Source organism: Urocampus carinirostris, chromosome 9 (genome assembly GCF_059441175.1).
Source record: "Urocampus carinirostris isolate Australia breed hairy pipefish chromosome 9, RoL_Ucar_1.0, whole genome shotgun sequence".
NCBI classification, from domain to species: domain Eukaryota; kingdom Metazoa; phylum Chordata; class Actinopteri; order Syngnathiformes; family Syngnathidae; genus Urocampus; species Urocampus carinirostris.
Genome location: NC_142357.1, coordinates 39,952,923 through 39,976,739, shown reverse-complemented (window position 1 = coordinate 39,976,739; position 23,817 = coordinate 39,952,923). Strand labels below are relative to the sequence as shown.

At 49.3% G+C, this 23,817-nt stretch overlaps 2 protein-coding genes across 2 annotated transcripts; both read right to left on the bottom strand.

Moving 5' to 3' along the window:
* Positions 1–377: 377 nt before the first annotated feature.
* Positions 378–14,704, bottom strand: arap3 (ArfGAP with RhoGAP domain, ankyrin repeat and PH domain 3). Its single transcript, XM_088343821.1, has 35 exons — positions 14,522–14,704; positions 10,172–10,327; positions 9,536–10,117; positions 9,395–9,447; positions 9,255–9,322; positions 8,882–8,946; positions 8,667–8,786; positions 8,240–8,309; positions 8,060–8,180; positions 7,801–7,985; positions 7,617–7,723; positions 7,349–7,548; positions 7,185–7,270; positions 6,876–7,058; positions 6,652–6,793; positions 6,449–6,559; positions 6,236–6,386; positions 6,073–6,175; positions 5,790–5,988; positions 5,669–5,732; positions 5,444–5,607; positions 5,144–5,356; positions 4,791–4,896; positions 4,574–4,721; positions 4,036–4,104; positions 3,873–3,947; positions 3,685–3,802; positions 3,478–3,606; positions 3,259–3,395; positions 3,104–3,186; positions 3,002–3,037; positions 2,869–2,932; positions 2,501–2,638; positions 1,942–1,980; positions 378–1,870 (listed from the first exon to the last, which is right to left on the bottom strand). Exons 2-35 carry the CDS (start codon positions 10,240–10,242, stop codon positions 1,592–1,594), a joined length of 4,479 nt encoding a protein of 1,492 aa, XP_088199947.1. The 5' UTR covers positions 10,243–10,327; positions 14,522–14,704; the 3' UTR covers positions 378–1,591.
* Positions 14,705–18,820: 4,116 nt separating this feature from the next.
* Positions 18,821–23,417, bottom strand: nipsnap3a (nipsnap homolog 3A (C. elegans)). Its single transcript, XM_088343820.1, has 6 exons — positions 23,248–23,417; positions 21,703–21,907; positions 21,449–21,610; positions 20,078–20,227; positions 19,086–19,148; positions 18,821–19,025 (listed from the first exon to the last, which is right to left on the bottom strand). Exons 1-6 carry the CDS (start codon positions 23,335–23,337, stop codon positions 18,946–18,948), a joined length of 750 nt encoding a protein of 249 aa, XP_088199946.1. The 5' UTR covers positions 23,338–23,417; the 3' UTR covers positions 18,821–18,945.
* Between the last annotated feature and the right edge of the window lie 400 nt (positions 23,418–23,817).

Here is a 23,817-nt window from a genome sequence, read left to right as displayed (position 1 = left end):
CTGAGTGTGAAGCACATCGTAAAGCGCTTCGGGAGCTCTTCAGTGACTCGAAAAGCACTCTAGAAAAAATGCAGATCGTTTCCATTTCGCGTGGCTTCCGATCGAAAAGGGAAAAACAAACTGGCCGCTTACGACGCCATCGTTTATCCTTCGGATGTTGATGAGGCCGCCCGAGAAAGTCTTGATATAAGAGCAAAACGACATTCCAAAAATAACAATCACTAGTTAGCTGCAAACGAACTCCCGCCATGACGTCGCACGGTTATGACGTCAAATCAAGAACCTCGGCGCCATGAAATACAAGAATGTTAAAACGTGTCCCATTCGATCTTTTTTTCACACGCTTAAGTGATAAAAATTGAAACCTTGACTCATCAATCCATTCACATTTTAATGTTTTTAATGTGGGAGAAAGAAAAAGATTTGCAGGTGCAAGCGGCAGTCCGGCGAGCCGTTGAGCAACACTGCCGCCTGCAGGCCGTCTAGCGCCACGACGAGATGAGCCTGGTGATTGGCTGTCAATCAAAAGCCCATTTCCTGTCGAGGTTCCTCCTTTTCCGCCGGCTGGAGTAACGTGTCGTTCGTGAACGGAACATCCTAATGAGCCGACTCTCTTCAGGATGCTTTTATGATTGGCCAGAAAGCATTTTCTTCCCATGTCGTCTTGACTCTAAATGTGTCGAGTATGTACAGGTTAAATAAGCTTTGAACATTGCCGTTGGTTTCTTGAGGTCTGCGAATGTTTCGATTGCTATTTGCCGTCTTTCCGTGTTTGAAAGTTGACGTGTTGCAATGAAAAGTCGATCCGTTTCAATGAAGATTTCGTCCTGTAGACGTCAAGGATTTGGATTTGCTTGACTTCGAGTTGCTTTTTGGAATGTGTTAAAAGTTTACTGTAGCAGGACAAAATAATAAATGCTATTATAATTTAGTAAAATAATAGAATTTTCAAGTTATGATTTCACTTTGTGCATAATGTTACATGATTAGTAGTAATATACATTTTTCTTTTATTCATTTCCTTTTACCCTAAGTTTTTTTTCTTCTCTCTTTCTTTGTCTGTTTACCTTTTTATTTTTGTCTTTTCGTTCTTTTTTTACTTTTACATTGCATTTTTATCCATTTATTATTTTTAATTCTCTTTTTCCTTTTCATTTTTCCCCCATCTGTTTACGTCTTTTTGATTGCATTTTAATTGTTTTCTTATGAGTTTTGTCTACTTTATTCTTTTTCATCTTATTGTTTTGCCTGCCGTTTACTTATTTTTTTCTTGCTTACTTTACTTATTATAATTACTTATTATAATCATTTTTATCCTTCTTTTTCCTTTCTTTCTTCATTTGTATCGGTTTTCCTAGCTTTTAACCTTTTTTTTTACCTTTTTGTTTTCCTTTCCCCCATTTTTTTTCCTTTCGTCATTTGACTTAATTTGATGCATATTGTTACATAATGATAACAACGGTAATCTCTGAATGAAAGCAACAACAAAATGAATCTGGAGAGCCTTCCGAGGGGCCAAAAGAGCCGATTCATTTTCAGTGAGCCGAAAGAGCCAATTCTCGAACGAGAGCCGTAATTCCCGTCACCGCTGTCACTCAAAAGGCTCTTCCTGTCCAGGTTCCTTCCCTTCCTCATTCGGCTCCCCCTTCCTGCCGAAGACGGAACTCATTTCCTGCAGGAGGAGCTCCTGAGCTGGAGTGGGCGGGGCAGAAAGTGGCCCAGCCTCCGAGGTGCTTGCGGGCGTGGCCGACAGGAAGCTAGTCTCCAGTGATTGGAGCACCTGCAGCCCGAAGTCGCCCACTTCTTCGTAGAGCGGCTCCGGCGGCGAACCGGAACGGTCCTCGCCGCTGTCCCGCTGGACTTTCATTGGCTGAAACGGAGGCACCGGACAGTCAGGAGGACACCGATTGGACGGACGCCGACAAGGGGGCCGACACTCACAAAGTACATGGAGAGCGTCCGACGGTCGTGAAGTTTCCTCTGAGGATGGACGCAAGAAAGACAATTTGGTGGTCAAACGCTTGCGGGCATGCCGTAGGGTAAGGTCCTAAACCTAACTGCTACACCCTACCCCTTAATCCTAACCTTAAACTTTAAACCTAACCTTAAACCCTAACCCGAACTCCTAACCTTAAACTTTAAACCTAACCCCAGACCCTCACCCGAAACTCTAATCCTAATCTCCTTACTTTATTCTTCAAGCCCTAACCCCAACCTTAACTTCCAACCTCTAACCTTAAACTTTTAAACTAACCCTAAACCCTAATTCCTAACCTTAAACTTTAAACCCAACTCTTAGCTTAAACCCTAAACCCAACTTTAAACCCTAACCCCCTTACCCAAATCCAAACCCAAGCCCCTAACCCATAACCCTAACCTAACCCTAACGCAAGAAACAAAATGCCCATGGCCAGTGGTGTCGCACGCAATCATCACCAGGGGGGCTTTAATAGCGACTAAAGGAGAAGACTCCGCCCCCATAAGAACGGACGGTCCTCACCAGCGTTTGATTGGCCGACAGCATGCCGTGGTTGCTGTCGTCTCCTCGGATGGGCACCAGCGGCATGGTGCCGAACTTCTGCTTGGCGATGTCGGACGAGGAGTGCCGGCGGAGGATGGGAGGGCCCGGATCCTCGTTCTGACAAAATGACGGCGGGTCAAATCGGACAGCGCTGGCGTTGGCGAATCGCGAGGCGGCGGGGAGTCGCTCATATAGGATTTTGGGCAAGAGTCGTCGCATCGGGCGGCGGGCGTGAGTCGCTCAGATCGGACGGCGGCGGCAGACATGAGTTAGTCAAAGCGGACGGTGGCGGCGGGCAAGAGTCGGTCAAGTCGGATGGAGAAGAAGGATAGGAGTCGGGGACCCACCTGAGCTTTGAGGAAGCTGCTGACCCAATCCCACAAGTCGGCCTCGCTGGGGCAACACAGGAACCTGTGGGCACACAAAGCCACTAATTGATGTGCTGGTGCCAGTTGCCAAAAGGTGCCAGGTGGCACTTACAGTTGATGCTTGTGCGATATCAAGGTGAAGCCCCACCTAGCGCGGGAATAGCACATGAGCACGTTAGCTTAACACAAATGCCACACCTGAGATGCCGCTTACCTTGTGGGCGCTTTGAGTTTCCTGCGGATGCCCATGTAGACTTTCATGCTCTTCAGAGGCCACTCCTTCTCCGCTTTCAAGCTCTGACGAACAAAATGAAGGGTCAATAGTCCCGGTGAGTCAGTCCCCATCCGTCTGTCTGTCTGCCAAGTAACCTTCATGTCTTTGAGCAGCAGAAGCTTGTTCTTCTTGATCTGGAAACTTCTCTCCTGGAATTTGTTTCCCTGCAGCAGCTTGGGCGGTTCCTCTCGGCACCTCAGGACACCTACCTTGGTCAGGTCACACCTGTAGGCTGAAGGTTACACCGCAAGATCACACCTTAAGGTCGAAGACCCGGGATGCCACTCAAGCCTCAGCATGTTCCGTCAACCCACAGGTGAGAATGTCGACACCATCGCGTTTGGGGACCCTCTTCACCAGCAGGTATGCGGAGCTGGGGTCGGCCATCTTGCACCACTGCAGCGCTTGCTCCAGAACTTTCTCTTTGGGGTGCAAGGGACGCTCTACCGAGCCAAAAACACGTCAAACACGCTAGCAACACGCCTACATCGCGCGTGTTCAGCGGCAGGTGGCGAACGCACCGAGCTGCCCGTCCTCGATGACCTCAAACGTCATCCAGACGTATTTGTCGGCGGGCGGGACGTTCCTCATGTAGAGGACCTGATTGGTCAGCTCCTCAGCACACATACTAGGCGACACCTTAACGGGGGAGGGGCAAAATATTTTGAGGGTAGCGACAGAAGCATCCCATTGATGAGAACTTCTTTACTTTAAGAGTGATGCAGCTGTCCGGCGTCTTGGACTCTAAGTAGACCTCGATGATCAGATCTCCAGCCTGAGACAACTGGGAACACACAAAAGGCTGGCTGAGTCCTATGACCACGCCCACTACTTTGACACCCCCCACCCTGCCCAGCAGTCAGCCATATTACTTGGGTGTCCTTCCAGGAGGTGATGAGGCTGATCTCCAAGTCCATCTGATTCTGTTGCTCCTCGTCAATCTGGCGACCAATCGGATTAGATTACATTGAATGTATTAGTCCTTTTAAGGAAATTCAATTCCACAGACTGTAGCGGTGGAAAACAACATGCATTTCAGTAACAGCAGAATGACGGTGGGACAATGAAGGCAGACTGAATGGAGGGGTCAGCGAGGCTTGTTGTTTAGAAGGACGGTGGCAGCGGAGATCAGGCTTTTCCCGAGGCGGGCCCTCCTAACTCTTTTGCCCTGTATCTGCTCCCTGACAATTACAGTATCGACTATTGATGTAATGGGTGAGTGATATTCTGGTCTGTTGTGTTTGCGGATGATGGACCTGTTACTTAAGTCTGAGTGTTTGAGTGACGGTAGGCCTATGATTTTAGCTGCTGTGTATGTCACATGTGTGAGTTTGGTCCTGATTATGACAGAGAGCATAGTAGAAAAAAGGTTATCATCCTCACAGAGCAGAAGACCATGCTCGTACTCACGTCAAAAAGATACAAGTAGTTGTCGATGAGATCTTCCACGATCTTGACTTCGTGTTCTCCTTTGCCATCAGTCTGGAAGAGGCTTGGAGCAAAGAGCAGCGACAGGTTTTTTGTGCACATCTGGTTCAAGTCTGCGCATTTCTGAACCCTGGAGGGAAAAACACATTAAGATTGGGTGGCGCACACAGGGGGGCAGGGAATACCGGGCACTACTCACCTGTAAAGGTGGCTGACCAGGGCCGCCAGAGTCAAGCGGTTGACTCGCGGAAGAGTCCGAATGATCTCCTTGTAGCGGTCTAACCTGGAGGCCTTCAGCAGGATTTCTGAGGAGCACACGAGAGAGTCGTTTAGCCAGTGCCAGACGCTTAGCAATGACCAGGAGACACATGACAGGAGACAAAGAACAGGAGACACAGAAAGCAGGAGACAAAAAACAAGAAAAACACCAGGAGACACAAGACAGGAGAAAAAAAGGCTGGGAGACACAGGACAGGAGAAAAAGGCTGGGAGACCCAGGTCTAGAGAAATAAGACAGGGAGACACAAGACAGGAGACAAAGAGAAGACTCACTGGCGGCCTCCTGCCACAACGGGTGTAGGTCGGCAACAAAGACAGGATCGTCAATCTCCCTGAAGAAGCGCTTGAGGACGTCCGTCACATCCTCTATGAAATGGTCCCCGATGCGCAGTTTGACGTCGCGAGCGTCCGTGCGGAAGGCTTCCATCAGCAGTCGGATTCTGGACTTGGCCCCGTTCTTCCGATAGATTCCCTCGTGACCCAGACCTGCGAGCGTTAGCGCCACACCTGAGAAACGGCAAAAGCCACTCCCCGGGCAGTGGCCGCACCCACAGCAGCTCACGGCCTACTGACCGTACTGCGTGATGAAGGCGATGCAGCTGTCCACGATGATGGGGATGTCGTTCCGGCTCAGTTGCTGATCTCGGAGAGCGTTTCCTTTCCCACCGCCGGCACGTCGGATGTCCGTGTACCACCAGGTGAAGTCGACCCGGCCCACGCCCTGCAGTTGCAACGTCCTGACACAAGGGTGGCGTCACAGCAGCCCGAATGAAAGCAACCTGAGGCCAAATTGCTCACCTCCCCTTCTCCACCAGAACCAGGATCTCTTTCTTCTCGTTGTTCTGGTTTTCCGAAGCCACGCCTTCAAAACAAACTGTCAGCAACACAAAAACCGAAGGCATTCCTTCGAGAGACTCACTTAGCTCCTGGAGACGCTTTAGGTTGATGATGTCTTCGGCGGCACCGTCATTTTGGGGGCAGATGAAGAGGTTGGACTTCTGCAGGACAAAGTAAGCTTCCTTCCAACATTGAGGGTCCAACATGGCTCGGTACCGCAAACGTCCGATCCGCTCAAACTCCCGGGTCAGCAGGCAGTGACAGCTGAGCGGAGTCGCTGCCTGAAAAGGGCAGTTTTCCCGTTAACTGTCAGAAGACTGCCAATGAGCCTCACATCGGGACCTGCCCCTAAAAACGAATCTGACCTTCCCAATGGCGCTGGTCCAGGTGTGCAGAGCCTCTGCGGATTCCACGGCGAACTGATAGACTTTGTCCGTGGTCAAATAGAGATCGAAAGTGTACCGGAACCTGGGCCAGAAAACTGCTCGATTTGCGGTTCTGGATCGCGGTGCTGAGCAAAGAGGTTACCTGTCTGCAAATCCCTTGTGGGACGGATCAGGTCGGCTGACCCCCAAACACACCACGTCCGTCAGACTGATCTCCAGGCACGGTTCCAGCGATCGCTCTGACTGGTAGAACAAAAGGGACCTGTCCACTGAGCACCAGAACTTCTGGAAGTCTGCAGAAGTTCACGGGGTATGAAGCGGACAGAAAAAACTCAAACAAGACTTAGACAACAACCTTCTCGCGAACGGCGGCACATCGTTCCTCGGCTGCTGCCGGTGCAACTGGACCTGAAGAGGAACCCAGAATGAAGAACCGTCTTCATGATCTCGTCGTAAACACCGGGATCTGAAAGAGTCCGGCCAAAGAAAACGCTGCTGTCTCAGACCTTCTTCTGCGACTGTTTCAGCAGTTAGGAATATCATGGCACGGTTTCTGACCCGAGGCGGAGTATCGATGCGGTTGGTAGCTGGACGGTTGTTGCACGATTGCGCCCACACTCGGGTCATTGGTTCTGGCCTCGGCAAAGATGTGAGTGACAGTTTTGAGGAGCGTGTGTTCCGAGACAGCAGAACACAGAACCTGAAGGAATCCACCAAAAATTGTAGTGTATGTACCATGCACAACTTGAACTCTGATTGCGCATTAGAACAGGTGACAGTACCTTGAGTAGCTGCTCCTGGCTGCTGAACGCCGGATGGTCGCGTCGGAAGCGTCCGTCTCTGTATTTTTGACTAATGAACTCCCTCCGGCGACTAGGTGGCGCATCGCAATCCAACTCGTCCGACTGGGACAAGTGGGCCGCCCAGAACTCGTTGGCGCGGTCGTTACCCAACATGATAAAAAGCTAGCGTGTCAACAGAAACAAAACCGATAGAAATTTGGTAGACACTCCAAATAATGAGAGAAGACGGGAAGAACAGGGGAGAGCCCCAATTTCGGATAAGAAGGGTCTCTATGATTCCGGTCTCACCTGCACAATCTGGTTACTCCACACACTGGTGTCCAGCTTGAGACTCTGGACTTTGGAGACCATGGTCCCTAGGCCCCGGTGTTGACCTGCACTCAGCAGTCCAACCAAGGTTAGGAACATTTGCCCAAACACTAGCTGTAAGCGTGCATATAACTCAGGCGTACCGGCGCAGTTTTTGCAGATGACCACACACAAGTTGATGGAGGCCCAATCGGGGTTGACGGCCCGGCAGTCAGCACAGGTCCGGTTGGAGCGGTTGGACCAGATCTTCTCCGCCACCTCGTAGTCAGAAAGAGTCTCGGCAATGGCGTCCTGCAACACTTCCGTCCAATCGCGCTTCTCGCGCTCGCAGTCTGCCGTGAAGCTGGAGAGACGCAGATCGGTTAATGAGAGCGTAGAAAAAAAGAAGACCCTCAAAGATGTAAACTTTACCTAAAGGTTTTGAAAGGAGTGATGAGGTCGAAACTTTTGTGTTTCGCGTCTCGGATGGTGGCCCCCCGGAGCTCTATCACCGTCATGCCGATCCCCGTTCGGAAACACTGAAAGCGGTCGTCCAGGGACAATGGCTACTTAGATCGGAAAAGTGGTTTTGATGGGTTCTGCGAGCGAAAGTCACCTGCTGGCTTTTGTGGAGCCAGATCTCCTCGGTGTTGAGAGCCACGTAGACTTTGGACTTAGTTCCCTTAAGTTCCAGGAAGCCGTGTTTCTGACAGTGCGGACCGGGACCCAACCAGCGTCGCCCGAACGCCCGCTGATCTCGAATGTGGTCTTGCAGCGTCGACACCCAACGCCGCCGAGCCGCTGACGGGCGACCAGAGTCGGCATTAATGGCGGCGGTATCAATGGCGGCGGTATCAATGGCGGCGTGCACGTACCTTCGTTATCGGCCCTGAGGACAAAGATCCGCTGGCTGGTCACAATTTCAAATTTATTGTCTTTTGAGGGGCGGGCCATCTGGATGGCGGCCAATGGGATCACTCCTTTCGGGTACACGTCCTAGGAGCGATGCAAATGTGAAGATATGTACAAAGTCCGGCGAGCACTCAGAGACTTACCTTTTCACTCCCGAAGTAGGTCACGTTTTTGCCGTCAAACTTGACGAAACGCTTCTGGAAAACGTAGTTTCTAAAACCGAGTGGCAAGTTTGTACGTACTCGTGGCAGAAGTTTAATGCGAGAAAACGAGACGGACGGAGAAGAAACAGGACAGGAGACACAGACCAGAAGACACAGGACAAGAAAAAAAGACCAGGAAAGAAAAGACAAGAGAAAAATAGCAGGAGACACAGGGCATGAGACAAAGACCATGAGAGACAGGACAAACACTATAAGACATAGGATGGGAAACAAAGACCGGGAGGCATAGGACAAGAGACACAGGGCAGGAAATATTAAACAGGTGATACAGGGAAAAAGACACCGAAAGAGACAAAAGACACAAAACGGCAGCCACACACAAATTGGAGACAGCTCTTGAACGCACCCCTGAGGTGACAGCTTGTCCAGCCAGCCACTGAGGACAGGGGTGCTGGTGTTTTGGAGGGACGTGTAGCTTGCGTACGGAGAAATGAGCATGTCCTCCTCGCCGGCCAGAGACTGCGGTCTGATGAGAACGCCACCATCCGGTTATCTCTGCGCTCTGTCCCGCGGTTGTCACGAGACGTCTCGGCGCGTCTCGTTTTTAATCGCTAGACTCACCCGTGATCCTCGGCATCCTCCCCTTCTCCAACACCTGTGCTGTCTCCTTCCGGTCCGGTGGCCGTCTGAACGAGAAAACAAACGGCCCAAAAAAAAAAAACTCTGTTTTGGACTGAAGTGGAGTTTGGACGCTAATCTGGAGTCGACCCAATTGTCCGGGAGTTTCCAAGGACATTCTTTTGTAGATTGATGTTTTTCATGAATTTCACTGAAATTGCTAATTGTGTGTCTATGGTTTGTGGTTTGGCGTCAGACTCACTGCGTTTGAGTTTCACTCTGAAGGCTAATCTAGACTCTGACTCAAAAGAGTGAAGCTGCTGCTAAAATTGTGTGGCACACCACAAGGAAAGAGAACAGTGCCTGGTTTTCTCACCGCCGAATTGATGCCGCCTCTTCGAAAAAGGCTTTCGCAATAGGGGCTGATGACGTGATCCAGGTCACCTGCAAATACGAAGACAGATATTGTCAAGACGGGATCCGGACGACGTTTCCGGCAAATTAAGACCATATCACCCGTTATGTCGCGCCTGGCCGATCCCGACGAGTTTTTGCTGGAAACGTCGCAACTGCCGACAGAGCGTAAAAGGGCGTCACGCCGAATGAATCGATTGATGGAGACTAATTCATTGCGACCCGTTTGTCAGTAGCCCAAACCTGTCGGACGTGAGAGGATTGCAGGTGCCCCAGTAGATATCGTTGGAAACCATCTCCAGCCCGCTAGAAACCCGCCTGGGCTCGGGTGTCCCGCTGCCACTGTAGTAACCGGGGGACGGAGGGGAGCAGGACGGGGGTGACGATGTCAGCGGAACCAGACGAGGCGCCCTGGGTGGGACGGGCGGCAGGGAAACGTCCCACCTGGTGACCGGCATCGGCGAGGCATCTCCGAGCGGGACGTGGTCCGAGAGCCTCCGGTCGGGGGACGTGACTTCAGACGCAGAGGGTCGGAAGTGCACCGGCGCAGTACGACGCCGGTTGAAAACAGTTCTGGGTTTAGGAACGGGTTTTGGCACTGCGGCCGAGTCCGGAGCCCCGCCGTTCTTATCTGGCGGCGGCGGCGGCGAGGGCCGTTCCTGTTCGATCGCTGATGCCAACCGCCTCTGGACGCACGCCACCAGCCTCAAGATGCGCTTGCGATGCCCGGTGGCGGTGATTCCAAGACTGACCAAGGCGTCCTGGTCCAAGTGGATCACGTCGGCGGCCGACAGGAGGCCGGCCCTCCGGAAGGTGGTCTGGTACCTGCAGGATCGAAATGCTCATTGCCTGAACCGTAGCAGAATGGCAAACTCTTACCTTTCCAGGTGGACGGCGGCCAGAAGGTTCTCCACCGCAGTGTTAGAGTCCAGCGATCCTGTAACGACCATGGCGAGATACGTCTCCCCGCGTTGTCATTGGTTACAGCCACCCATCGCTACTGGGGCCTTCCACAGGTCCAAGAAATACATCAAACTAAATTAAAACAAAAAAATTAAACAAATGTCATCTCGAAACAAAGGTAAAGCCCGGTGTAAACCTGGTGCCAGTTGTGTGGGGAATTTGGTGCGGACACCTTTGGCAGCAAAACGCCAAAGGCACCTTTTCCCGCACGCCTGAAGCCGTTTTCGGCTCTACTACAAGTTCTTTATGCCATGTGACTGTTCAAGATGCCGACTACTACAGAGTCAGAAAGCGATGGCGAAGGGAAGAACAAATTTACTAGGGTGCCGAAAGAAAATCTCCAACGAGGGCTGCAAACGAGGCCTCAAATGTGAGCCCAATATTAGTATACTATGGCGTAGTCGAGGATAGGACCGGATCGCAAGAGGGACTGAGAAGTCGTCTTTGTTGTTAAGGGGGTTGGGTGCGACAACGGACCAAATTGCATTCGCTTGTTCTCGTTCCTTGAGGATTAAAGGAAACTTCACTGACCCGAAATTGACGCCGAACGTACAATGACTCGGCGGTCAAGGCCACGCCTGAAGGAATGCGGCCACGCCCCCTGAAGCGTTAACCTCACATCGGGACCGGTCAGTTAAAGCCGCGCCTTGGGTACAAGGCCACGCCCCCCAGGAAATGTCATCAAAGCGAGTCTCGCCGGTCGAGGCCACCCCGATGGAATAAGGACATCACGCAGTCTTGCGGGTTGGGGCCGCGCCTCCTGAACAACGTCAACAAACCAAATTTTGCCACGCCCCCCCGGACGATGATATCAAAGCGAGTCTCGCCGTTCGAGGCCGCGAACCCCCCCCCCCCCCGACGCCCTCCGGAATAACGACCTCCCGCCAGCCAGTACAGGACGAGCATTGTCTCGCTGACAAAAGCGCTTCTGTTCTCTTTTTTTGGCTTCACCGGGACCAGTGCTCCCGGTCGTCGGTCCCGCCCACATTTCCCATTGGCCGGGACGTCGCCGTGGTGACTCCTGACAACAGCAATCAGACAGAACACGTTGACGTTAACGCATGCGTGCCATTGGTCGAGAGCAGTCTGGAGGCGGGACGTGGCCTTACGCTCGACCTATAAGAGCAGAAGCGTTTTTCTACTATTATTATTTCATTTTTTGCCTCTTTATTGTGATTTCAGAGGCTTGTATATTTGCTTCATTAGGAATCTCGTGCCACTTGACAAGAACGAATGATCATTTGGAATAGGTTTGTACACCGTTTTCATGGCCAAATTCAAGCACTTTTTAAAGACAATTTTCATGAAAAAATACAGAGTCATTGTGGAGCTACCCGGCTTCAGCGCTGTTAGACAGAGACACTTTAGCCTGCGGGAAGCAAAGAGGAGGCGGACTCGCTATCTACGTGAACACGAGGCGGTGTCACCCTGGGCACAAAGATTTCCAACTACTGCGGGGACGTCGAACTCTTGGACTAGCGTTTGACGTCATCCACTACGCTGTTGCTAAACTACAACTCAGCACCCTGTGGCCATCCTGTTCATCTGTTAATAAACAACAAAAGGATACTGCTGGAAGTGTGAATTTCCCTACGGGGATGAATCGAGTATTTATCCATCTATCTGTATTTCGCATGACCACATATATAACTTTGATTGACAACGGCGATTTTTAATCCTGCGTGCGCATTTATCGAGACTTGGGATTTTTAGATCTGGACTAAATTGCGAATATTTGGAGACAGATCTCTCCCGAGATCCGTGTTCGGTAGAAATAGGTTTTTGGATGCAAGAAGTTCTTCCCGTAGCAGTAGGAAACGCTACCTGGCTCATGAGAAATGTCCATCATCGATACTTATTCCTTGCACTTATACACATTTCATAATTCTTTGTTAAGGTGTAGCATGCACCAATACTCATGCCAGCCGCCGTTAACCACAAAGTAGTAGTGCAATAACAAAAGGAAGGCGGCAAAGAGCAGCGTCGCAGTCATTTTGAAGCTAAGAAACGACGCGAGACGAGCACTTGGCCCCAAATCCGAGCACTTTCAAATCCTTGAGAACGCGGCATTAAAAAAATCAAGTACTTTCAAGGATTTCAAGCACCCGTACCAACCCCGAGGAATCGGCCGGCGCACGGAACAGGAAGTATCCTGGAGGAATGTGCTCCTTCACAACATCCTCTGCGGCTTGTCGATTGTGTCTTAGAAAGAGGACGCCCCCCCCCCCTCCTGCAATGAATTCTGGGACGTCTTGAAGGAAGAAGACAAAGGAAGTAAAGAGCTTCCTTTTGCTTCACCATCACGCCAATAAAAAAAAAACACCATTTTGGACAAGCCATGGCAGCAGAAACTATGATATGATGATGACGACGACGAGACTTCGACCTCGCGGATTCCGTTTGGTCGACTTTGACGCGTCTTTATAAAGTTCCCATTGTTTTTGAATCCTATCCGTTTTTTGGATCGGTATACATTTGAATTTCCGGCGGTTCTCGGGAATATTGTGTTTCGCAATTAGCTTTTTTAAAGACAAAACTCTCATGGTATTTCGTAGTTTATTGGTTGCACTGAAAAGTCACTCATCTGAATTGACATTTTGTGGCGTCGCCGAGCCGCTCGACGAGAAAGTTGCTTCGTGTAAAAGGTCAAAATTGAAATATGGAAAAGTTCACAAAAGAGGGAACAAATAAATGCTATTATAGAGAGAGAGAGAGAGAGAGAGAGAGAGAGAGAGACGCTGCTATCGGTGTCTGAGTATGTGTGAATGGGTAAGTGTGAAGCACATTGTAAAGCGCTTTGGGAGCTCTTCATTGACTTGAAAAGCGCTAGAGAAATGCAGACATTGTTACATGTGGAAGTGTCCTTGGGTAAGACACTGAACCCCCAATACCCCCAATAAGCAGGTTAGCGCCTTACATGGCTGCACGGCCGCTATCGGGAAATGTGAAGCACACTGTAAAGCGCTTTGGGAAGTCTTGACTTGAAAAGCGCTATAGAAATGCAGATCATTTCATTACAGAGCATTTACCATTTACTCACTACTTGTTTTAAAAAGTAACTGGCTTAGTCACTCAATTCATCTATAAAGAAAGAAACTCGTTACCAGGGAATGTAACTATTTACGTGTGCGTCCAAGAATCGGACATTTTAGGAGCAAGATTCCGATCGGTTGAATCGAGAAGAACGGAATATCGATCGGACCTCAGCAGCGATACATTTCTCCTCCACTTCAAGTGCAACCGAAACAAACAGGAAACGATAAAACAACAACCGGCAGTAAACAAGAGTTGAAGAATTCCGATTGAACTCCAACGGTCCGTCGCAGAGAACCGGCTCTTTCGACTCGGCTCACTAAAAAGAGCCGTCTCTTTCGGCTCCCGAAAGGCTCGTCGGCTCGTTTTCGTTGTTGAATCCGCGCATGAATTTTTTATCATGTAATATTACGAAGGACTTCAAAATGAAGACGGTAAAGCAAAATGTCAAGATAAACGCTGAAAAAAACAACGAGTAAAATAGATATAAAATCCACGAAAACTATACAATACAATTTGAACCTCTATAGACTCGACGAATCTGCACAGAATCCCTGAAATAAAAAATGGCTTTTAAGCAATCACAAGAGAAAAATAGATTCTGGAAGAAAACTAGATCTGCGCTGGCGGGGAGCCGGCTCCTGGAGCCGTTTCGTTCGTGGTCGCATTCGCCGCATTCGTTAGTAAAAACTGTATCGGTCACGGCTATCCCACGGCAGCGGTCATCCGTCCCGCGGTCGGAAAAGACGTGACGTAAACGACCCGGAGCTGAGCTGCAAAACGGCTTTTTTTTCAGATGAAAGCGCGCTCAGGCACAATAACGGGGGAAGAGTGACCTCATACGCAATATTAGAGGAAGGACATGCACTTTTCTTGGGGTGGGCGCCAAGCCCCTGAGTAACGCCCCTCTTACACACTGTCCCTTTAATGAAGGGCGTTTATACCACTAGGAGGCACGACACGCGACTCCCTGTCCCTTCAAGAATCCTTTCTTTCTCGACTTTTTCGACGGAAAAACATTTCTGGCTCCTTTCGCCTCCAAAGGGCGCAAATTGGCCGCAGACGCAGAACCGGACTCGGGAATCCTTTTCCCGACGGCCGAGTAGAAATCGGAAAAGGAGAAGAAAGGAGAGCGAGTCGATCCCGAACGGACGAGAATCGGAAAAGTCGTTTGCCGTTTCTAAGCAGAACGGTACCGAAAGCGAAGCACTTGACCTCCGAAGCGCCACTCACTTGTCTCGTCTAGCAGGCGGATCCCGAGTCCTCCTCGAGTCCTCCTCGAGTCCTCCTCGGACCCGCTCCGGTCCAGAACCGCTTCGGCGTTCCGGGACCGCTCGTCGGAGCTCCTCGCTTCAGTCCAACTTGAGTCGGACGCGCCCGTCACGCCCGCAACTTCCATCGAGAATCCCCGGCACGCGTTTCCGCTTTTGCCCTTTCAAAATTAAAGTCGGCCTGTCTCTTCGATCGTCTTTTGCGCTTTTTTTGTTGGCGAGGCGCTCGAGATACGAGACCAAAAGCGCTTAAAAGCGAGTGGAAGAATGCTTTTATTGTGGCGGGGACTTCCGGGGCGCCCCGTTCCACCGGGATCGCCAAACCATCGAATTGTCATGTTTATTGATTTGTTTGGCCCTTCTTCACAAGAAGTCTCAAAAGGCTGCACAGACTATTAAAACAGCATCCCCTGATCTAAAACCTGCACGGGGGCATGGGAAAACTCAAAACCTCAGCATGCGGACATTCTCTCCTCTTTCTTTCTGTATTCCTCCCTCTTTCTCTCTTCTCTTTCTGTCTCTCTCCCTCTTTCTTTATCTCTGTCTTTCTTTCCCGTGGTGTCTCCTTTTTCTATTTCTCTTACTCTTTCTGCCACTCTCTGTTTCTTTCTTCCCTTCTCTTTCTCTCTGTATTTTCCATTCTTTCTCTTTCTTTATTACTCTCTTTCTCTCTTCCTTTTGCTATTTCTTTCACCTTCCCTCTCACTACCTCTTGCTCTCTATTTTTCTTTCTTTCCATCTTTCTTTCTCTCTTTCTCTCACTTTATTTCTCCCTCTCTTTCATTTCTCTCTCTTTCTTTGTTCTACGTTTCCTTTTTCTTTCTTTCTCTCTCTCTTTTATGTCTCTCTCAGAATGAAAAAACGAATATTGCAAACGGGGACGGAAGCAAAAATTGAATACCGATTAAAAAGGGAAGGATATTGATGGCAAAATGGCACCTACGAATATAGAAAGAGACGTATCATTTTCGGGGCAAGGAAGCAAAAAAAACAAAGGTTTAAAGACTTCCCTCGACCATGAAGAAGGAAATTGAGATTTTGTTCCAATTCACACCATGAAGGCGGTCCGCGTGGCCCTTTTCGAGTCTTCGGGCGAAATCTTGTCAAATGCGAACGGTGTTGTTCGCCAGGATTTTCACCGGCGCTTTCGCAGGGTAACGACGGCCGCCGGACGATGAGGGTGCCGTGTCGGAGCGCCGTCCCGCTAGTGGTAACCAGGGAAAGCCGCTTCTATGCAAGGGAGCCCACCACTACCAAGAATAAACAACGGCCCTCTCCGGACGGGCCCCTACGGGCCGTACTTGCCCGAGACGCACCGCAGGAAGTGCTACTTCGGGTTTCAAAGGAGCTCAAATGATCGCTCGATGTAGACGCAAACGTGAGCCCGTGGCGAAAATGCCCTTCCTTTTCATCTTCTTTGACAAAGACCAGTTTTACAGGCTGAGGCTAGCGTTAGTAGCTAGCGTCAAGGGCTAGCGAAAGTGGCTAGCATTAGTGGCTAGCGTTAGTGTGTAGTGCTAGTGATTAGCGTTAATGGCTAACATCAGTGGCTAGCATTGGGTGCTATTGTTAGTGGCTAGCGTTAGTGTGTACATTAGTTGCTAGCGTTAGCGGCCAACGTCAGTGGCTAACGTTAGTGGCTAGCGTTAGTGCGTACATTAGTTGCTAGCGTTAGTGGCTAACATCAGAGTCTAGCGTTGGTGGTTAGCCTTCGTGGCTAGCGTTAGTGGCTAACATCAGTAGCGAGCGTTAGTGGCTAGCAGTAGTGGCTAGCATTGGTGTGTAGCATTAGTGGCTAATGTTAATGGCTAGCGTTAGTGGCTATTCTTAGTGGCTAGTATTAGTGAGTTGTGTTAGTGGCTAGTGTTAGCGGCTAGCCTTAGTGGATAGCTTTAGTGGCTAGCGTTAATGGCTAGCGTTAGTGGCTAGCGTTAGTGACTACCAGTAGTGGCTAGCCTTACTGGCTAGCTTTAGTGGCTAGCGTTAGCAGCTAGCGTTAGCAGCTAGCAAGGCCTTCATAGATGTTTGCTTTTCTCTCGAATAAAAAGCGCAAAGGATTTTGTAGGAAAAGCAAACTTTTTTGTTGGTATATGGCGACGCTACGCAGAGGCCGTCCAAGATTTTCACCATTTTAGATAGATAGATAGATACTTTATTCATCCCCGAAGGGAAATTCACATTTTGATTGTTTTTGTGCGGTGCGACGTTAAAGACCTTCCTCCAAAAGCAAAAGAAGCCATGATCTATTTATCAGGAGCTGAGAATTGTACCAAAACGCCGCCACCTAGAGGAATGGATGACTGTTCCAACCAGGTTTACCTGAACGGAGAACACAATCGGGGATAGTAGACGGGGTCTCGCGGCACACCGCTTGAAAAAGAGCGCTCCGTTTCCCCTTTCCGACGTCCTCTCTACTTCCGAGTTCCATTCCGATTCCAAAACGGATGCAAACTTGAGTTTGTTTTCTGTCAAGTCAAGTCCTGTTTATTTGCTGGGCCCTTAATCCTAAAGAGTCTCGAAGGGCTGCAAAGAACACAAATGATTGCAAACCACAAACTATTATGACAGCATACCCTGATCTAAAACCTACACGAGGGCAAGGAAAAACTCCAAAACCTCAAGTCAAGTCCTGTTTATTGGTTTGGCCCTTCATTACAAGGAGTCTCAAAAGGGCTGCAAAGACCACAGATGATTGCAAACGACAAACTATTATGACAGCATACCCTGATCTAAAACCTACACGAGGGCAAGGAAAAACTCCAAAACCATAATAGCAACATCAAACACAATCGTCGTTCACCCACTACAGTAATACTCGATCCCGCTAGCATCAGGGCGCTGATACACAACAATAACTCGGGAAAAGCCCGATACCCTTTGCCATTACCTTTCTAAGCAACAAAACTTGAAAGGTTCGACAAAACATGAGATGGCCTCGACAACATTTCTAGTTTGGCAATTAACGATTGACATCGAACAAAATGTTATTGAAGGTATTTCGGTTCATTTACTGTGATACTTTGACTAGCTTGCTCACTGAATTAGCGCTAGATTTGCATTGAACATAAACGTTTTTGACATTCCTTTGGGGGTTTCAGAGTCGAATAGACGGAGAGACAAAAGCAAAATCTCACTGCAATTGAATGTTGAAGCATTTTCAAATGACGCATTTGGTCTCAGGAAACGAACGAGACGAAAAGTATGAGACCCGAACGCTCGATTTTCAACTACAGATAACCGATAACCGTGAAAACCAGGAAAATTGTCAAAGTAACATAAACAGTGATTAAAGTTCACAATTTTTTTTAAGTTGACTCGTGGGCAAGCAGTTCAGGGTGTCCCCTGCCCGCCGCCCGAAAATAGTCGGGATAGGCGTCCCTCTTTGGACCTTTTTGTCCTTGTCGTCCCACGGTTCTCGCTATTGCGCTCTATGAGTAAATCGTCAAGAGAGAAATTGGTATTCCCGGCATCAGCGGGATAACTGTTGTTGGTGCGATCGGAAAAGCTGGACCTAAACAACCTTAGGCAGAAAACGGCGTCAAAAAGCACAGAAAGCACTTTGGAGACATTGTGGAGCGAGGCTCCCCGAGGTGGCGCCCCCCTGAGGTCAGGCGAGGTGTCTGCGGACCTGTTCCAAAAAGAGCTCACCGGTGCTGGTCGTTGGGATTTTCTAGTGGAATTATTATTTTTATTTTTTTTGTGCTGGACCGAGTCAGTTTATTCCTACTTCCTACTTATCTTTCTGTCTTACTTTCTTTCTTTTCGCCTTCTGTCTCTCTTCCTCTTGTTCTCTCTCTCTGGCTTTCTTTCTCCTTTTCTTTTTCTCTCCTACTTTTTTTCTGTCTTACTCTCTTGTTCTCCATTTTCTCTTTATTCATTCCTTTCGTTTTCTCTCTCTTTGTCTTTCTTTTTCTCTTCATTCTTCTGGGAATAACAAACCTGGTTATAGCAGCAAGACGGTGAGTTGTACAAGACGAGTCCTTGTTTTGGAAAGTTGCAGGAGAGTCAGAGCGCGCCCCCCCACCCGCTCGACCTTATTTCCTCTCCCTGGCTTCACTTCCCGGTCCCGGGCACCCTAGAGCGGCGAAAGGCGGCCGACAGGAAACAGGAAGTGTCCGAGACAATGCGGAGACCGGCTTCCAAACAAAGCCAGGAAGTTCCGTGTGGCGTGACCGCCTAGCGTTAGCATGCTAGCATGAGACCACGCTAGGCTATTACGTGCTCACGACCCCCTTCGGAAGGAAGACCCCCAAAACAAGAATTATTGAGCGAGGCGCACTTTATTGGTCGGCAGAGAGAACGACGCACGGGGCGTTTCCGCAATCGCCGAGGCCGAGTCCCGCCCCCGCGGCGCGACGGACGGCGTGGGACGGACGCGCCGGCCGATCACTTGAGCGGCGAGAAGGAGCAGGGGAACATCAGTTTGCTGCTCCGGGACTTCACCAGGCGCAGAGCGCCCCCTGTGCCTAAAAGAAGGCGTGTCACGCGGCGATGACGTCATCGGCGGGTGGGCGGGGCCTCCTCACCTGACTCCTCCCTCTCCGCCTCCGCGCGCCGGTCGGCACTCTTGAACCAACGCAGCTCGTAAACTGAAAAAGAAAAAAGGCCTTCTTTGGCTTTCGATCCAGATAGGGGGAAAGAAATATAGGAACGGGGTCCTGCTACCATACGGAAATACTTCGTTCGTTACTACAAAACTACATCTCCAATTTTGTGCTGGGAAACGAGAACCTAATGTATTATTTTGCTTTCATTCTGAAAAGAAACTACGAAAATAGAACAATACCGCTAGTTTCTTTTGGTTTGGGTTTTGCTCCTCCACGTGAAACACATCGTACTGGTTTCCATGGTAACCAGTAGCAGGGAAGCTCCCGGACCAAATGAATCCATTTTGAAAATGTACTACGCTCGTATGTTTCCATCGTGCAGCCCTTCGAGACTCCTTGTGATACAAGGCTATAACAAATAAACACGACTTGACTTATAATACCGAAATACTACAGAGAACCTACTACGGGAATATTGCAAAATAATACTAGAAAAAGACTTCTACAGAAACACTACAAACATACTCGTACTGCAGAACAACAAAAAAGAAAATACTATATTAATACTCCTACAAAAATCCAACGACTGTATATAAACACTATGACAGAAGTACTAGATAATACGACAGAAGTACTACAAATCTGTTACAGAAATACCGTAAGAGCAAATATCAAATGAAGCGCTTAAAACAGAGACCCCGTACAGTATCTTATTTTGTGTTCATTTTGAAAAGGAAAAGAGAAATACTACAAAAGCTAAGAATACACAACGAGACAACGACGACAAAAATAACATTGCGGAGAAAGAGTCCACTTCGGATGAACTTTTGAAGAAAACGTGGAACGATCGTGTCACCGGTTAAGACGCCCGGATTTTCAAAATCGAGGAGATTTTCTATATTAGCCTTCGGCCAATCGATGAAGACCTTTGCTCTCGTTTCTCGAGGGATCATAAAGAAAGGTGCGCGTACCTGTGTCCAGCCGTCCGACGCTGCTGCGGAAGACGGCCGCCGGGCCGCGTGCTCCGGATGCATCGTGGGAAGTGACGGCCTCCCGGAGAGACTCCGCCCACTCGTCGGCGCCGCCGGCGCGCAACCGGACTTGAGTCAGCTCGAAAACGCCTGACCGGAGCAAACGCGTTATAGAATAGAATAGAATCTACCTTTACTGTCATTGTTACAAACTGGGTTAACATATTGTGACAACGAAATTGGGCAAGTTATGCGGGACATGCGCGAGTGCCGTGTCTAATCTCTTTGCCGACGATGTTCGACACCTTGTTGGCGATGACGATTCGGTTCATTTCCAAATAGCGTCTCCGTGAATTTCCCCAGGCTTTCTATCTCCTTGATGTCTTCGAGACGCGAAATGAATCGGGAAAAAAACACACACCGCAAAAATGACCGAAATCGACCAAAAAGCCCCTAAAAACGATGACAAAAAGAAAACCCGAGACTTTCAAAACACCCGAAAAACACTTATAGAAGACCAAAAATGACCCAAAAAGCCCCAAAAGATGAAAGAACACCCGATGACAACCCAGTCAAAGGCCAAAAACGATCACAAAGAAAAGAAGGAAGAAAAAAAACAACCAAATCACAAAATACGCGAAAAAAACGAACAATAAGGAGACCAAAAGTAAACCCTAAAAATGATCATCAATCGACTGAAAAACACCCAGAAAACGACCCAATCAAAGGCCAAAAATGACACCAAAAGAACAATACAAGGCAAAAAAACTCACCCAAAAACAACAAAAAATGAACCAAAACAAATAATAGAACGATTTTTAACAAACGGCCAAAAAGATGACCAGAAATGATCAATAAAATGACCAACAACACCCAAATATAGCAAAAGGTGAAAACAACCAGAAAAGACCCCAGAAGACCCTAAAATTGATCAAAATGTGGCCAAATCAAAAAACACCCCAAAAACGACCAGTAAAAGACCAGAAATGATCAATCAAATGACCAGAAAACATCCAAAAATGACAAAATGACAGTAAAAAGGATAAAAAATATAATAATAAAGACCCAAAATGACCCAAAAACAAACAAAATAATGACTAAAAAGGGCCAAAAATGACCCCAAAAGACCCTAAAAACAATTCCAAAAAACCGACCCAAAGAAGGAGTGGTAAAGAGCATAAACCCGACCCAAAAATGACCCAAAAACAACCTGAAATTGCAAAAATAATGTCCAATAAAAACAAGCAATAATGATCCCAAAAGAGCCTAAAAATAACATAAAAACATACCCCCCCGAAAAGGACAAGAGAATTGACCCCAAAACAACCAGAAAACAGAAAAAAAAAAGTCCTGATAGTGGCCCAAAAGTACCTCCGGGATGCGGCGGGGCGCCTAGGCGGCTCCAGGGCAGCAGGGCGGCGACGTGGTTCTCTTGGCGGCTCAACATGGGGATGGCTCGACTCAAGTATTCGCCCGTCCAGCGCTCGTCCTTCGCTAAGGCCGCCCGCACCCCCGCCCGCTGCCCGAAGGAATCTAGGAAACGAACGGGAACTGAGGTCGGGGGAGGGGACGGGGCCCAAAACACCCCCCCCCCTTGCCGCCTCCGCCTCTGCCGGACCCCTTACCGTACTTCCAAATATGGAAGACCTGGTTCAGGGCGCCGTATTCCACGCTCCAGTAGCCGATCAGCTCCGAGTGGGCGGTCCTCAGGTGTATTTTCTCCTCGGTGAGCTTCAGGAAGGCGGAGCTTAGGTGCGGGTGAATCCCATAGGTGCGGAACTCGTACAAGGCTCCGCCTCCTTCTTCTCCCGTGGAAAGGCCTGCCGAACGCTGACACAACATACGTGAAAACCTGCGTCGGGCTAACGTTTGTCGAACGTTTTGCGAAAGGAGAAGAAGGAGATGGAGGAAAAACGGGAGAAGGAAAAGAAAAAGAAGGGAAAGAAGAGAAAAAAAATAAAAAGAAGAAGAAGGAAGAGAAGGGTGAGAGGATGAAAAAAAAGAAGATATAGAAGAAGAAGACAAAGGGGAAGAAAAGCGGCCGTGTTGCATCCCCTGAGCACAAATGAGATCAGCCATGTTTTTGAACGGTAAAAACAGTTTAGAGGTCGAGGCAGACTCAAACTTGATCTGATTGGCTGGCTGCTGCCTTAATCTGGGGTCTCCGACACGGTGTCCTTCTAAGACCACCTGAGTAGCCCGCGGTCTTTTTCTAACAATAGGAGTCGTTTGGATTTCCTAGGAAACGCCGATCCTAACAGGCGTGACGTGTAGCGCTCGACGGAGCTCATCGTGACAACCCGGTAATAACATAGAAATAACCTAGTCGCGAGATCACCATCCGAAAAGCTTATGAAAGCGTTTGGCCCAAATTCCCACCGCTATCGCCGCGAGGGGCTGACGCACGCGCCGCCTCGGCCGTAGGGGGCAGCAGAGTCCGAGCTGGCGTCCGCTGACGTACGCCTTGTTACATGAATGAGACAGCACGCGCGTCGCTCGGACTGCCGTCGCGACGACATCCGCTTTTCTCTGACCCCCTCGAGGTATATATATATGGCGCAAGGTGTCTTATTGAACCGAAGCAAAATGACAAACAAAAGCAAGGACGGACACAAAGGTACCTTCACCGGATATTTGCCAACACGACGCCAACGCCACAGCAAAAGAATTCCGACGGAATCGACAAAAGATACGGAAAAGAACTTCCCGGCAGGGGTCGACGCCTTAACCCACTCAAATAGAAGGACTGACAAAAAGAGCTTGCCTAAAGGGATGCGTATGCTCCTGTTTTCATGATCAGGCTATGCGTTTGATTGTCCTGCTGCTACCGCCTGCTCGGCGGGGCATTTGGGACAATCTAACCCAATACCGGCAATTTGACGGCACCGCCGGCATGCCAATGTCCCCTGTTTTGCCTTTCAAGATCCAAAAGTGTTTCGGGGGCCGCTCCTCAATAGGAGATCCCTTGGCGGGCCCCCGAAACACAGCAGAAAAGGACTTCACTTATAAGATTTCAGCCCGCCGGTTCAAAGGTCAACCCATCCAATAAGTTGGCCCGAAGCGACGGGACTCGCCGTGCCCGCGAGGCGCGTCCCCCCGGGTCGGAACCAAAGTCCGTTCCGGTCGGCCGGCGCCGAAGAATTTCAGTCGGGGTTCGGAGGACCACTCACTTGAGGCTCCGGCAGCGAGGGCCAGCGGGACGGGGGACGCGGGGGCCAGAGAGACGGGGGACGCAGGCGCGCTAACCGACCCGACGACATGGTGCAAAAATAAAAGGCCAGAAGGAACGTTGCCCGGGAGAGAACGGAGAAGGAAGAAAAGAGAGAACGGAGAGAGAGCAAAGGGGGCGGGTCCGGCCTTTCATTCAACTTTGTTTAACCCCGGCGTCAACGACATGCCGCGGAGACCCAAAAAGGAGGTCGGGAACAAAGTCCAGATCTTGTCCCGTTTCTTTTTAAAGGGACAGCGCGTCGTATTTTCGAATGCGCGCCGTGTTAAATGGAATCAATTGTTCGAATGTTTAACTGTAAATGTTTCAACTTCCGCGTTGTTCATTGACTTCATATTTTATGCTCATCCAAATAGTTGAATGAAGTATTTACCTGCTGTATTCATTAAATACTTCAACGTATCCTTTCATGATAAGTCTGCCTTACGCTTATCATAGCACCTGCAGAATCCAGCAAGATCCAGTCCTAATGAAGGTTCCTCGTGAAGATGTCACTCCCTCACTTGGACCG

Bases quoted from the DNA above. Each gene is read 5' to 3' on its own strand.
- arap3 (XM_088343821.1), bottom strand. From the start codon at position 10,242: ATGGTCGTTACAGGATCGCTGGACTCTAACACTGCGGTGGAGAACCTT. The intron at 9,448-9,535 runs GTTTGGGCTACT...CTCTGTCGGCAG, and splicing joins AATCCTCTCACGTCCGACAG to TTGCGACGTTTCCAGCAAAA. The intron at 8,181-8,239 runs GTAAGTCTCTGA...CATCGCTCCTAG, and splicing joins CCTACTTCGGGAGTGAAAAG to GACGTGTACCCGAAAGGAGT.
- nipsnap3a (XM_088343820.1), bottom strand. From the start codon at position 23,337: ATGTCGTCGGGTCGGTTAGCGCGCCTGCGTCCCCCGTCTCTCTGGCCC. The intron at 20,228-21,448 runs GTACTTTTGGGC...TGCTCCGGTCAG, and splicing joins CGCCCCGCCGCATCCCGGAG to GCGTTTTCGAGCTGACTCAA. The intron at 19,149-20,077 runs GTACGCGCACCT...TTTCTTTTTCAG, and splicing joins CGTCGGACGGCTGGACACAG to TTTACGAGCTGCGTTGGTTC.